The 15,600-nt window shown below is 45.7% G+C and overlaps 1 protein-coding gene across 14 annotated transcripts in view; it reads left to right on the top strand.

Moving 5' to 3' along the window:
* Window positions 1-15,600, top strand: part of NEBL (nebulette) — a 427,388-nt gene that overhangs the window by 327,857 nt on the left and 83,931 nt on the right. For 12 of the 14 annotated variants that reach the window (XM_073334199.1, XM_073334187.1, XM_073334197.1 and 9 more), the window contains 2 exons: window positions 2,452-2,556; window positions 3,741-3,848. The exons of the other annotated variants lie outside the window; for them this stretch is intronic. In XM_073334199.1, coding sequence (XP_073190300.1) covers window positions 2,452-2,556; window positions 3,741-3,848 — 213 coding nt within the window. The remainder of the gene's footprint in view (window positions 1-2,451; window positions 2,557-3,740; window positions 3,849-15,600) is intronic. 14 annotated transcript variants of the gene reach the window in all.

The following is a 15,600-nucleotide window of genomic DNA, read 5'->3' as shown; positions in this document are numbered from 1 at the left end:
TCATCTTCATCCCTACAACTAGAGACATTTGTGATCTCCGTAAAAGTTAACTCTCTGGACTATGCTTTGTCCAAAAGCTGGTGGTTTATCTTGGCTGTGATCGAAACAAGAACACTTCATATCCATCCCCTGAGGTCTTCACTTGCTATTTGTCAAGTACAAAATACCTTAGGGTGTATCTACACTACTGCACACTCCTTACAGTGGTATGTAGAGTACATACACTACATGCCCCCTAGCATGGGTATTCAGCGCAGTGTAGATGGTGAGGCACTTCTTAGGCGAGTAGAGTAAAGGCACGCCTGAATCCTGTGGATATCTTCACTACATGGCTCTCTACATGACCAAGCAGTGCCCTGCCCATCTATACAGCTATTTTTAGCAGTGTAGTCTCCCACAGCCTCCCTGCTGCCAAAGTCTTTCTCCGACACCAGAAAAAGCTCCAGCAGTGGGGAAAGGCTCTGGCAGCTCCCCGCTGCTGGAACATGTCTGTGGCAACAGGGAAAGGCTCTACCAAGGGGGAGACTCCACTGCCAGAGCTTTTCCCCACTGCCTTCCCCCTGCCACAGCCTTTCTCTGATGCATGTAGCTACATGCACCCTACATGCCACCATCAGTGTTGTGCAGTGTAGATGTACCTTTAGTCTTCAAAATCCTTCATGGTCTTGATCTTTCCCCTGCCCCCATCTCTCTGACTTATTTTTGATTTATTCTCCAGCCTTTCCCTATGCTTCTCAAATTCCATCTTTTTTGTGTTCCGCCTCCCTGTCTCTCTATAATGAACAGCAGATCCTTCTTCTAGTCTACTTCAGTATCTGGAACAGCCTTTCTGCCCCTAGTGGTCTCAAGATCTATTTTCTTCTACCCTACCTACCGTATGTTATACCGACCGCGGTTAAAAGAGCAATTACTGAAGCTTTCAGTTTCTACATGGTCCACAGTTCTTCCCTGAAATGTGTATTTCTGTTCATCCTTATCCTGATGTATCCAAACCTACCACCTGTGTGATACATTGTAACGTACACGGTGTATTGGACTTCATGTTTTGACTATGATTTTCTGCAAATAATTATTTGTATGAATAACTCCACAAAAACATATTAACAGTATTGTATCGCAAAAATGTAATTCAAGCTGGTGTTTTGTGAGGATAAGTTATAACATTTACAGGAAAATCCAGAAATGTGCATATATGCACAAATACACCATTGCAGATTTTGTGAGATAGACGTCACTACATATCTGATTTCAGATGAGAAATTAGATTGAAGGGTCAGGCTTTGCCCTCAGATTTCCTAGATATTTATTGTGTAGCATTTGAAATCTAGATTTAAATTTTCACACACAGCCAATCTGAAATTTAGCAGCTTTTATATTAGCTTGATTTGTTCTAATTGTAAAAGGTCTTTGAGGTTTGTATTTGATCAAATACTGAATATATGGAATTTAGATTACATAGCTTCATTTTCATTCAACATTTTGGAGTGAGTGGAATGTTTTCTGTTTATTTTGAAAGAGCTTCTGAAGAATACAAATTCAAATGTATAAAGAATTGTGTACATATTTTGAAGGGATAAAATTTACCAAGAGCAAAGAGTGCTCTTGCATTATGGACTCAGTGTTTTATTTTATTTGTACTTACATCCTGTAAGCATCAATCAACAGATAACATGGACAAGGTAATACATCTAAGATTTCCTATTGTTATTAATGCAATTTAATTTCAAATTAACACAGGTATTTGAAACAGGTTGGACAAGTACAGAATTGGTACTTTTCCAGGAGACCAGTTCTATGTCTGGAATTTAGTGTAGTAAGAATAATGACTTTAAATATCCAAAAAGAAAAGGAGTACTTGTGGCACCTTAGAGACTAACCAATTTATTTGAGCATAAGCTTGCTCACGAAAGCTTATGCTCAAATAAATTGGTTAGTCTCTAAGGTGCCACAAGTACTCCTTTTCTTTTTGCGAATACAGACTAACACGGCTGTTACTCTGAAACCTTTAAATATCCAGGTTCTGCAAATATTTTTTTTGTTACCATAAGAGAATGTGTGTAAATGTTGTGTGATGTTTATAATTATTTCCACTAGGAGGCAAGTGGACACCACCAAATATGCTTTTTTGTCCTTTGAGCCTAAATAATATTAATTCTTTATTTTTCACAAGCAAAAATATTTAGTATTTGTATAAGACAGGTGTTTTTAAAAAACTTCTGAACTTTGTGGCTGTTCTTTGACATTGTTTTCATTCCACCGCGTTATACCTTATCCCAAAATTCGGTTATTTTTAATTGTTTAAGATTCATTATTAGTGTTAGGTATTTTATGTTATGTTATTGAATGGTACTTTATGTTATGTTGTTTCTTTTATGCTTATTTAAATTGCTCTTTAAATTGAAACCAGTCAATTTTATACATAAAAACATGTTTTGCTGTTCTTTGTTTCAGTATGAATACAAGAAACTGTTTGAGAAAAGCAAGGGGCACTATCATTTTGCCCTGGATACAAGTGAACAGATGCATCACAAAGAAAATGCTGTGCTCCAAAGTCAGGTATACACAAATTGTAAATAAACCTTATGAAGTGACAAAAGCAGCTTTCTTACAGTTACTAAATCATGCACAAATCCCATGACAAATTACAATGATGTGAGATGCATATAAAGTAATTGGGGTTGCAAGTGGAAGCAGCTGAGTGCCTACATGTTGAATGCTGCAGGAATGAGGCCCAATGCCACATGTCAACAGGGAAGAGGGTTTTAAAAACTTTTCTTAAACTCAGACAATGCTGCAGTGTTAAAAAAGATCATGAAATTAAAATATCACCCACTTGTAATGTAACATGTTGATCCTTAACTCTTTTGGTTTTACAGTATATAAACCCTCCAGTATCTAGCTTTGTGATGTTTTCCATATCTTTCTCTGATTAGGATGAATAACATAAATGCATGTAGCCATACATAAGCCTTGTTGATAAATCTGAGTTGTACTTTTAATTGATGAGAATGAATGAATTTACAAGGCTCATCAAAACTTCAGGATCCCAAGCCGAAAGATGTCTGCTTCCTTGCTGCACAAATTATAATAAAAAAGCATATTACAAGGTCCTCAGAGTTATGTCCATCAGTAGTTTTATAACAAGTTTTAGGGCCAAATTCAGGTTGTCGATACTGCCTAAGCATATACAAGAAAAGAGGGAGCTGAGGGTAGACATAGAATAGAATGTAAGACCAACAGCTCTGGCTTCCTTCCCTTTCCTCTCGTGCAGGTTTCAGGAGAGGGTGTTTAAGAATTGTAGCTAGAGAGCCACAGAAGAAGGTGCCTGTAGGAAGTCAAGTCTCCACACCAGGTTCTGAGGGTCTGGTTGAACCCTAGGCTTGCATGAGCTTTTTGGTTATACCTAATTTGGCTTATGGGAATTTGTTTTCATATATGGTTTTATATATGCCTAAAAGGTTATTTTTTCTGAGTAAACAGGATACAGATCATGTCCCTCTAAATCCACTGGTCTTGAGCTCTAGAGCATTGTGGTAAGGGCGTATGTTACAGCAGAAAACCTTCCCTGGTTTGGATGCCCCACTTCACCCACAGAAAGCTTGGCAAAAACATCTAAGTCAAGAGCTCTGAGAGAGGGTTTGGCTAGGACAGAATTTTCTTACTCCATCCCAATCAAACAATCATCACATTTTGTCATCTACTATAGTTGTGGAGAATATTTATTTATTTTATTTTCTTAGGTTAAGTACAAAGAGGATTATGAAAAATCTAAAGGCAGATCAATGATGGAGTTCACAGATACGCCAATTTATCAAGTTTCAAAAGAAGTTCAAAAGATTCAGAGTGAGGTTGGTACAATACTTGTTTGATTTGCATAATAGGTCATAAGAAGTAGAAAGGGATCAAAACTTGAACTGTGAATCATGACCCCTTTAAATTGTAGGTGGTTTGGATTCTAATTTGCAGATACAAACCCATGTCTACGATTTAGGTTTCAGGTTGGTTCCACAAGTTTCAGGTTGGTTCTCTCCTTCCTGTCTGAAACAGAAACCTGTTTCATCTTTTTCCCCTCTGCTCCTCACCTGGATAACCACTTCATTTAATTTCCCTCCTTCTCTGCTCTTTATGTAGTGAGTGTGTGGTTTATCTGTCAGTATATAGAGTGTGGTTGGGAATACTAATGTTCTTCATTGAGAGCTGTCCCTTTGGGTGCTCCCCTCTAGGTGTTGGTGCATCCCTGCGCCTTCGCTCGGAGATTTTTACAGCAGTACTCATACTGGTCGCGCATGCGCAGAGCTTCCCCCCTCCCCGCTCTGAGTGTACCTTAATAGTATGCATGCACGACCGGTCTTCTCAGTTCCTTCTCTACCGTCCCCGGCCTGAGATGGAGCTCAGCAAACTCATTAGAAAACTTTCTCCCTTGTTACTCTTACCCTTTTAGATAGTTTGTTACCAATAGTGTTAGTTATTAGTGTTACCAGTAGTGTGTGTTGGTTTCGCTCTTTTTAAAAAAAAAAAAATTCTCTTAGTTCCTGTCAGCTTCCGACATGCCTGGCTCCCCAGGCTTTAAATGCTGCTCTAATTGTAAGGATGCCACCCCACTGTCTGATGGCAAATGGCAATTCAAAATGCATAAAATGTTTAGGGAAGTCCCACATCCCCCCAAAATGTGCCCACTGCAGCAAACTTAAGTCTAGGGCACGAAAGGACAGGGAATTGAGGCTAAAGCTGCTCCTGCTGTAAAAATTCTTAGGGTCAGCTTCAGACTCTGGCGCTGATTCTGGCTCTGCTCCACACCACATCTCTAAGGGTATGTCTACACTACGGAATTAGGTCGAATTTATAGAAGTCGGTTTTTTAGAAATCGGTTTTATATATACGAGTGTGTGTGTCCCCACAGAAAATGCTCTAAGTGCATTAACTCGGCGGAGTGCTTCCACAGTACCGAGGCTAGAGTCGACTTCCGGAGCGTTGCACTGTGGGTGGCTATCCCGCAGTCTCTGCTGCCCATTGGAATTCTGGGTTGAGATCCCAAAGCCTGATAGGGCTAAAACATTGTCGCAGGTGGTTCTGGGTACATATCGTCAGGCCCCCTTTACCACCCTCCCTCCGTGAAAGCAAGGGCAGACAATCGTTCCGCGCCTTTTTTCCTGAGTTACCTGTGCAGACGCCATACCATGGCAAGCATGGAGCCCGCTCAGGTAACCGTCACCCTATGTCTCCTGGGTGCTGGCAGACGTGGTACTGCATTGCTACACAGCAGCCTCAACCCCTTGCCTTGTGGCAGCAGACGGTACAGTATGACTGGTAGCCGTCATCGTCATGTCTGAGGTGCTCCTGGCCATGTTGGCCAGGAGCACGTGGGCAGACATGGGCGCAGGGACTAAATTTGGAGTGACTTGACCAGGTCATTCTCTTTAGTCCTGCAGTCAGTCCTATGGAACCGTCTTATGGTGAGCAGGCAGGCGATACGGATTGCTAGCAGTCCTATTGCATCATCTTCTGCCGGGCAGCCATGAGATGTGGATGGCATGCAGTCCTTCTGCACCATCTGCTGCCAGTCAAAGATGTAAAAGATAGATGGAGTGGATCAAAACAAGAAATAGACCAGATTTGTTTTGTACTCATTTGCTTCCCCCCTCTCCCCCCCAGGTCATTCCTCTAGGTCATACTGCAGTCACTCACAGAGAAGGTGCAGCAAGGTAAATCTAGCCATGTATCAATCAGAGGCCAGACTAACCTCATTGTTCCAATAAGAACAATAACTTAGATGCATCATTTCTTATTGGAACCCTCCATGAAGTCCTGCCTGAAATACTCCTTGATGTAAAGCCACCCCCTTTGTTGATTTTAGCTCCCTGAAGCCAACCCTGTAAGCCGTGTTGTCAGTTGCCCCTCCCTCTGTCAGAGCAACGGCAGACAACCGTTCCGCGCCTTTTTTCTGTGCGGACGCCATACCAAGGCAAGCATGGAGGCCGCTTAGCTCACTTTGGCAATTAGGAGCACATTAAACACCACACGCATTATCCAGCAGTATATGCAGCACCAGAACCTAGCAGAGCGATACCGGGCGAGGAGGCGACATCAGCGCGGTCACGTGAGTGATCAGGACATGGACACAGATTTCTCTGAAAGCATGGGCCTTGCCAATGCATGCATCATGGTGCTAATGGGGCAGGTTCATGCTGTGGAACGCCGATTCTGGGCTTGGGAAACAAGCTCAGACTGGTGGGACCGCATAGTGTTGCAGGTCTGGGACGATTCCCAGTGGCTGTGAAACTTTCGCATGCGTAAGGGCACTTTCATGGAACTTTGTGACTTGCTTTCCCCTGCTCTGAAGCACATGAATACCAAGATGAGAGCAGCCGTCACAGTTGAGAAACGAGTGGCGATAGCCCTGTGGAAGCTTGCAATGCCAGCCAGCTACCGGTCAGTTGGGAATCAATTTGGAGTGGGCAAATCTACTGTGGGGGCTGCTGTGATGCAAGTAGCCCACGCAATCAAAGATTTGCTGATATCAAGGGTAGTGACCCTGGGAAATGTGCAGGTCATAGTGGATGGCTTTGCTGCAATGGGATTCCCTAACTGTGGTGGGGCCATAGACGGAACCCATATCCTTATCTTGGCACCGGAGCACCAAGCTGGCGAGTACATAAACCGCAAGGGGTACTTTTCGATAGTGCTGCAAGCTCTGGTGGATCACAAGTGACGTTTCACCAACATCAACGTGGGAGGGCCGGGAAAGGTACATGACGCTTGCATCTTCAGGAACTCTGGTCTGTTTCAAAAGCTGCAGGAAGGGACTTTATTCCCAGACCAGAAAATAACTGTTGGGGATGTTGAAATGCCTATATGTATCCTTGGGGACCCAGCCTACCCCTTAATGCCATGGCTCATGAAGCCGTACACAGGCAGCCTGGACAGTAGTCAGGAGCTGTTCAACTACAGGCTGAGCAAGTGCAGAATGGTGGTAAAATGTGCATTTGGACGTTTAAAGGCACGCTGGCGCAGTTTACTGACTTACTTAGACCTCAGCGAAACTAATATTCCCACTGTTATTACTGCTTGCTGTGTGCTCCACAATATCTGTGAGAGTAAGGGGGAGACGTTTATGGCGGGGTGGGAGGTTGAGGCAAATCGTCTGGCTGCTGGTTACGTGCAGCCAGACACTAGGGTGGTTAGAAGAGCACAGGAGGGTGCGGCACGCATAGAGAAGCTTTGAAAACCAGTTTCATGACTGGCCAGGCTACGGTGTGAAAGTTCTGTTTGTTTCTCCTTGATGAAACCCACCATCCCTTGGTTCACTCTACTTCCCTGTAAGCTAACCACCTCCCCTCCTCCCTTTGATCATTGCTTGCAGAGGCAATAAAGTCATTGTTGCTTCACATTCATGCATTCTTTATTCATTCATCACACAAATAGGGGGATGACTACCAAGGTAGCCCAGGAGGGGTGGTGGAGGAGGGAAGGAAAATGCCACACAGCACTTTAAAAGTTTACAACTTAAAATTTATTGAATGCAAGCCTTCTTTTTTTTGGGCAATCCTCTGTGGTGGAGTGGCTGGTTGGCCGGTGGCCCCCCCACCGTGTTCTTGGGCATCTGGGTGTGGAGGCTATGGAACTTGGGGAGGAGGGCGGTTGGTTACACAGGGGCTGTAGTGGCAGTCTGTGCTCCAGCTGCCTTTGCTGCAGCTCAACCATACACTGGAGCATACTGGTTTGGTCCTCCAGCAGCCTCAGCATTGAATCCTGCCTCCTCTCATCACACTGCCGCCACATTTGAGCTTCAGCCCTGTCTTCAGCCCGCCACTTACTCTCTTCAGCCCACCACTTACTCTCTTCAGCCCGCCACCTCTCCTCCCGGTCATTTTGTGCTTTCCTGCACTCTGACATTATTTGCCTCCACGCATTCGTCTGTGCTCTGTCAGTGTGGGAGGACAGCATGAGCTCAGAGAACATTTCATCACGAGTGCGTTTTTTTTTCTTTCTAAGCTTCACTAGCCTCTGGGAAGGAGAAGATCCTGTGATCATTGAAACACATGCAGCTAGTGGAGAAAAAAAAAGGGACAGCAGTATTTAAAAAGGCACATTTTATAAAACAGTGGCTACACTCTTTCAGGGTAAACCTTGCTGTTAACATTACATACATAGCACATGTGCTTTCGTTACAAGGTCGCATTTTGCCTCCCCTCACCGCGTGGCTACCCCCTCAACCCTCCCCCCTCCCCGTGGCTAACATCGGGGAACATTTCTGTTCAGCCACAGGCAAACAGCCCAGCAGGAACGGGCTCCTCTGAGTGTCCCCTGAAGAAAAGCACCCTATTTCAACCAGGTGACCATGAATGATATCTCACTCTCCTGAGGATAACACAGAGAGATAAAGAACGGGTGTTGTTTGAACGCCAGCAAACATACACTGCAATGCTTTGTTCTACAATGATTCCCGAGTATGTGCTACTGGCCTGGAGTGGTAAAGTGTCCTACCATGGTGGATGGAATAAGGCTGCCCTCCCCAGAAACCTTTTGCAAAGGCTTTGGGAGTACATCCAGGAGAGCCGCGAATGCCAGGGCAAAGTAATCCTTTCACATGCTTGCTTTTAAACCATGTATATTATTTTAAAAGGTACGCTCACCGGAGGTCCCTTCTCCACCTGCCGGGTCTAGGAGGCAGCCTTGGGTGGGTTCGGGGGGTACTGGCTCCAGGTCCAGAGTGAGAAACAGTTCCTGGCTGTTGGGAAAAGCGGTTTCTCCGCTTGCTTGCTGTGAGCTATCTACAACCTCATCATCATCATCATCATCATCTTCTTCGTCCCCAAAACCTGCTTCCATGTTGCCTCCATCTCCGTTGAAGGAGTCAAACAACACGGCTGGGGTAGTGGTGGCTGAACCCCTAAAATGGCATGCAGCTCATCATAGAAGCAACATGTTTGGGGCTCTGACCCGGAGCGGCCATTCGCCTCTCTGGTTTTCTGGTAGGCTTGCCTCAGCTCCTTAAGTTTCACGTGGCACTGGTTCGGGTCCCTGTTATGGCCTCTGTCCTTCATGCCCTGGGAGATTTTGACAAAGGTTTTGGCATTTCAAAACCTGAAACGGAGTTCTGATAGCACGGATTCCTCTCCCCATAGAGCGATCAGATCCCGTACCTCCCATTCAGTCCATGCTGGAGCTCTTTTGTGATTCTGGGACTCCATCATGGTCACCTCTGCTGATGAGCTCTGCATGGTCACCTGCAGGTTGCCACGCTGGCCAAACAGGAAATGAGATTCAAAAGTTCGCAGTTCTTTTCCTGTCTACCTGGCCAGTGCATCTGAGTTGAGAGTGCTGTCCAGAGCGGTCACAGTGGAGCACTCTGGGATAGCTCCCGGAGGCCAATACCGTCGAATTGTGTCCACAGTACCCCAAATTCGAGCCGGCAAGGCCGATTTAAGCGCTAATCCACTTGTCAGGGGTGGAGTAAGGAAATCGATTTTAAGAGCCCTTTAAGTCCCAATAAAGGGCTTCATCGTGTGGACAGATGCAGGTTTACAATGATTTAACGCTGCTAAATTCGACCTAAAGTCCTAGTGTAGACCAGGGCTGAGAAGATGAAGAAAAGTTCAAAAAAAAATCACCTTCTGTCACCCACAAAGCAAACATCGTGGGAGAAGGCTTCTCCCAGTAGGTCTACCGGCTGAGCAGTTTTAACGTGCCGGGCTACTCCAGCGCCATGCAAAACCCGCAGGCAGCTCTGGCGATAGCATGAAGCTCCAGTGCTGAGGCTTCAGGCTTCCAGTTCCCTGCCTCTCAGATGGCACGTTTTGGCACCGTTGTGGAAGGAGTGCTGACACATGTGGACGTTGTTGACCCCCCACAGGCTATCACCACTCTCCCGGTACTGGCACCCGCAGAACTGGCCGGCAGCCAAACAACTTTAAAGACACCGGTGCAGAGGAACTTTTTGTCGCAGCAGATTCCTCTCGCACAGCCCTCACCACACACAGGAGCTTCAGCACTCCAATTTACGCAGTCAGGTGACCTGCTTGTGTCACCCATTCTGCAGTCACCCTTACTGAATGCCTACTTCTCACCAAATGCTCAGCCAGGATCCGAACAGCCTTCCTTCAGTGAGGAGGAAGTTGGTCTACAGAAGGATTTTTCACCATATAAAGTCTCTCATCCTTAGACCCCAATTAATAGAGATCATAGAAACATCACCTTGTCCTACCCTCAGGATCCTGCCCCGTGGTGTGTAAAGCCATGGATGGCACCACCTATGCCCTTCCCACCACAGTGGCAATACTGGGCCCCGTGGGCATCCTGTCCTCGAGACCACACTCGCTATGCCATCTCAACCAGGCCCGACACCGGCCCGGCACCACAAACTCACGAACCTGCCACTGATGCCAGTCACCAGACAGCACCATCACAAGTGCAGAATCAGGCATGACCTGTGTCTAACCCAGTAGACCCAGTTGTTACACCTGACGAAGCCCTGCTTCTTCCTCCCCTGTCATCTTCAGAGGACTATTCAAAATTTCAAGATCTTTTCAGAAGAGTGGCCAGTGAATTAAGAATTAATCTGGAGGAGGTTCCTGAACAGCAGCATGAGTTAATGGACATCCTGCAGCCTTCTTCTTCTTCCAGGATTACATTGCCAATCAACCCAGCCCTTCTGGAACCTGCCAAAGCCATCTGGCAGACTCCTGCTGCAAGCTTACGTACCTGCAAACGAGCAGACCGCAAGTACTTCATCCCTTCCAAGGGCTCTGAATTTCTTTTCACTCATCCAGCGCCTAATCTGCTGGTAGTTGATGCAGTCAACCAAAAGAACAAGCACCAGTATCCCCGCTCTACCCCAGCCGATAAAGACAGTAAGTGTTTAGATCTGCTTGGACATAAAGTATACGCATCTTCCACCCTACAATTTTGAATTGCTAATTATACGGCCATTCTGGCAAAATATGATCACAAAAATTACAACAAATTCATGGACTTTATTGAGGACTTTCCAGAAGCAAAGAAACAACAATTCACTGCTTTAGTCTCTGAGGGACAAATCAAAGCACGTACCACTCTTCAAGCGGCCCTCAATGTGTCCAATACTGCAGCAAGATCCACCGCTACAGCAGTAGTCTTGCGTCGCGGTTCATGGCTCTCTTCCTCTTCCTTTCCTTGAGAGGTCCAGACTACTATTGAAGACCTTCCATTCAACGGTGACAAACTCTTTGCCTCCACAACGAACGACATCCTTCACTCAATGAAGGATTAAAGGGCAACTCTCCGGTCCTTAGGAATACAAACCCCTACACCAGAAGGTGACAATATAGATACCAACCTTACCAACGTCCACACTACCCCACATCTACCCAGCACTTCCAGAGATCACACAACCAACAACAGCAACAAGAGACCCAGATACCAGCATTGCCGCCCCAATTCCGTGGCAGTGTCTCAATCCTCTCCGACTAACAAGCAGATTTGAAGCCTTGGTTGAGGGTTTCGAAAACAATGTTCCCACTTCAGTGTTTACACCGCCTGTCCCTACTTTTGGACACCACCTACGACCATTCTTCCATCAATGGCACAGCATTACCACTGACAAGTAGGTTTTAGAGGTCATTACACTTGGCTATTCCATCCCCTTCCTATCCATGCCTCCTACCCACCCACCCTCCCTCTCCCTCTTCAGGGACCCCTCTCACAAGCAACTGCTCCTACAAAAAGTACAACATTTCCTTCTATTGGGAGCAGTGGAGCTTATGCCCGAACGACACAGAGGGAAGGTGTTTTACTCCCATTATTTCTTAATAGAAAAGAAAACCGGGGGATGGCAACTGATCCTCGACCTCAGGTGGCTCAACAATTTTATCAAGAAACAAAAGTTCAAAATGGTTACCCTCGCCACCATAATCCCAGCACTGGAGCAGGGTGATTGGTTTTCAGCCCTCTACCTACAGGATGCCTATTTTCATGTGACAATACATCCAGCCCACAGACGCTTCCTTCATTTCACCCTCGGCTCGACACATTTTCAATACAGGGTACTACCCTTCGGCCTATCCACTGCCCCCCATGTTTTTTCCAAGCTCCTGGCCATAGTTACTGCCCACCTCAGGAAGCAAGGAGTCATAGTATTTCCTTACCTAGACGACTGCCTCCTCAAAGCCTCAACGCTCGACAAAGCGCTTCAATTCATGCAACTCAATGTCAATTGTTTTCTATCCCTCGGCCTACAAATAAACAATGACAAATCCACATTAATTCCTTCCCAGCACCTGGAGTTCATCGGAGCACACCTTGATTCCCAGACGGGAATAGCATCTCTCCCGTCCAATCGCTTCAACACCATAAAGCAGCTGGCAACAAAATTTCGCAACAGTCCTCAAGTCGCCGTTCAAGACTGTTTACAGCTAATAGATCACGTGGCCTCATGCACTTTTGTGGTCCAAAATGCACGACTCTACATGAGGTGCTTCCAAGCTTGGTTGGCCACGGTTTACAGACCCAATGTGTATGCCCTAAACAAACCCCGATCCATACCTTTCTGAGTCAAAGACTGTCTCTTATGGTGGACAGTTCCCTCCAACCTCTACTCTAGAGTCCCCTTTCTTCAGGAGGCTCCAACCATCATAATGACTACCGACACATCCCTCACAGGGTGGGTGCTCACATGTTACATCACACAAGCCAAGGGCTGTGGTCTCCAACAGAAACCTCCCTGCACATAAACATCCTGGAACTTCGAGCTGTAAGCAGTGCCTACCGTCACTTCCTCCCGTTAATCCGGAACCAACATGTATGGATAATGACAGACAACATTGTCTGGATGTTCTGTGTAAACAGGCAGGGAGGAGCTCGCTTTCATTTGCTTTGCACAGAAGCTATGAAACTCTGGAACTGGTGCCTTGCGAACAATATCCGGATATCAGCCGCCTACCTTCCCGGGGCTATGAATACCACAGTGGAAGAATTAAGCAGACGCTTTCCCTGGGACCACGAATGGGAGATAAACTAAACAATCATCACCAACGTAACTGCATTTGGGGCTACCCAACCATAGACCTCTTTGCAACTGCGAAAAACACGAAATGCCTCGAATTTTGCTCCAGAGCAGGACTGGGCAAATACTCCCTGGGAGATGCATTTATGATTCCAAAAAGAAAAGGAGTACTTGTGGCACCTTAGAGACTAATAAATTTATTTGAACATAAGCTTTCGTGAGCTACAGCTCACTTCATTGGATGCATTCCATGGCACTGGAACTTACTCTATGCTTTTCCCCCGATCCCGATTCTCCACAGAGTTCTCACAAAAACACAAACAGATCGTGCCAAGGTGATCCTGATTGCCCCAGCATGGCCCAGACAACCATGGTTCACATTCCTCACCAGGATGTCAACTCAACCACCAATCTCGTTGCCTCTCATTCCGAACCTCCTATCACAGCAACACAGCCGATTTCTCCACCCCAACCTGTCCATGCTTCACCTCAAAGCTTGGTTCCTACATGGTTCTTCCAAAACAAACTAGTATGCTCTGACGAAGTTCAAAGAGTGCTCCTACATAGCAGAACACAATCTTCTCGCACCACCTATCTCCAAAAGTGGAAGCAATTTACACAATGGTGCTCAACTAAACAACTGCCTCCTATGTCTGCACCGCTTCCTCTTATACTCGACTACCTGTTGTACCTCAAACAATCTGGCCTTTCTTTTAGCTCTATCGAAGTACACCTAGCTGCTATTACAACTTTCCACAATAAAATTGACAGTTCCTCTGTTTGCTCATCCGATCACTAAACATTTTCTCAAAGGACTTCAATCCCTATATCCAGATGTTAGACCTCCTACCCCTCCATGGGACCTTCACTTAGTATTATCTTGCTTAACTCAGCAACCATTCAAACCCCTAGCCACTTGCTCCCTCTTACACCTTTTTATGAAAACAGCATTCTTAGTGGCAATCACTTCTGCCAGACGGGCAGGAGAAATAGCAGCTCTCATGGCAGACCCACCGTATAACCTATTTTTTGAGGACAAAGTTACCCTTCAGTTACACACCAAATTTCTTCCAAAGGTCTGTTTGTCATTCCACATCAATGAACCGATACAGCTGCCGACCTTCTTTCCTAAACCATATGTGAACTCTTTTGAATCCACAATGCATACCCTAGATATATGCAGGGCTTTGTCCTTCTATTTGGATAGAACCAAGCCCTTTAGGAATTCTTCTAGACTCTTTGTCTTCATCGCGGAGCAATCCAGAGGGATACCTATTTCGACCCAGAGACTTTCAAAATGGATTTCTGATTGTATCCGACTCTGTTATCAGAGACGGAAAGTTATGCCTCCAGCAGACATCAGAACTCACTCCACTAGATCGATGGCTACCTCCGTGGCTTTTCTACACAAAGTTCCCCTGACTGACATCTGTAAAGCAGCCACTTGGTCTTCTGAACACACTTTTGTTAAGCACTAAGTCCTTAGTCAAGGCCCTCTCTCGGATACACGATTAGGCAGAGCTGTTTTATCTACTGCATTTCTACCCAATCTGAAGTCCCTACCTCCTTGAGAGACACTTGCTTTAAGTCATCTAGAGTGGAGCACCCACAGGGACAGCTCTCAAAGAAGAAGAGGAGGTTACTCACCCTGTGCAGTAACTGATGTTCTTCGAGATGAGTGTCCCTGTGATTGCTCCACTACCCACCCTCCTCCCCTCTACTTCGGAGTTGGGGTAGCCTCCGTTATAGAGAAGGAAGTGAGGAGACCGACTGCGCACACGTACTGTTGAGGTACACTCAGAGCAGGGGGGCAAGCTCTGTGCGTGCGCGACTGGTACAAGTACTGCTGTAAAAATCTCTGAGCGAAGGCGTAGGGACGCACCAACACCTAGAGTGGAGCACCCACAGGGACACTCATCTCGAAGAATGTCAGTTACTGCGCAGGGTGAGTAACCTCCTCATCTGTGCTCATACTGGAAAAGTATATGAGGAAAGGTGGGCATGGTAAGTGTGTTTCTGGTTTATAAATCCAGGATGGGTAGAAGTAAGGTGGGTGTTTGGACTTTAAATGCCAATTTCATGGCTTTCCTGTTTTATTAATGTAGTTTTAAAGAAAAATATACTATCTTGATACTTCCTTAACAGGTTACTTTGTCCACATACATCTCCTCTGCTCTGTCCTACCTGCTTCCAAAACTCTTCAGTTTATCCAAAATGCTGCTGAAAATTCTCTTTCCCCTGTGGCTTTGGCCATGTTACTTCCCTAGTCAAATCCTTCACTAGGTTTTACTCTGTATCAAGTTCTTGGTCCTTGTCCTCATGTTTAAGAGTCCTACACAGTTTCAGTCCTGTTTACCTTTCTGGTCTCATTTGCTCCAGACTTCCCTCCTGTCTGGACACCCCTCATTGGTGGCATTCAGTCACATTTTTCTTCATACTTTCTTCCATCATGTCCAGGTGATTTTTTCCTGTCAAAACCCCCTTACCATAGTCCAATTCTTTCTCAAAGTGCATTTCTTCTGTGAGGCCATTTAGTGCTGACCCAACTAGTAATAGATGTATAAATAATCATTGTTGTTTAAAAAACCTCCAACCCTAATACAGTCCACTTAACTTGACCA

The sequence above is a fragment of the Lepidochelys kempii genome, chromosome 2 (genome assembly GCF_965140265.1).
Source record: "Lepidochelys kempii isolate rLepKem1 chromosome 2, rLepKem1.hap2, whole genome shotgun sequence".
Classification (NCBI taxonomy): Eukaryota; Metazoa; Chordata; order Testudines; family Cheloniidae; genus Lepidochelys; species Lepidochelys kempii.
Note: the sequence above shows the minus strand (reverse complement) of the source record. Positions and strands in the feature narration are given on the sequence as shown.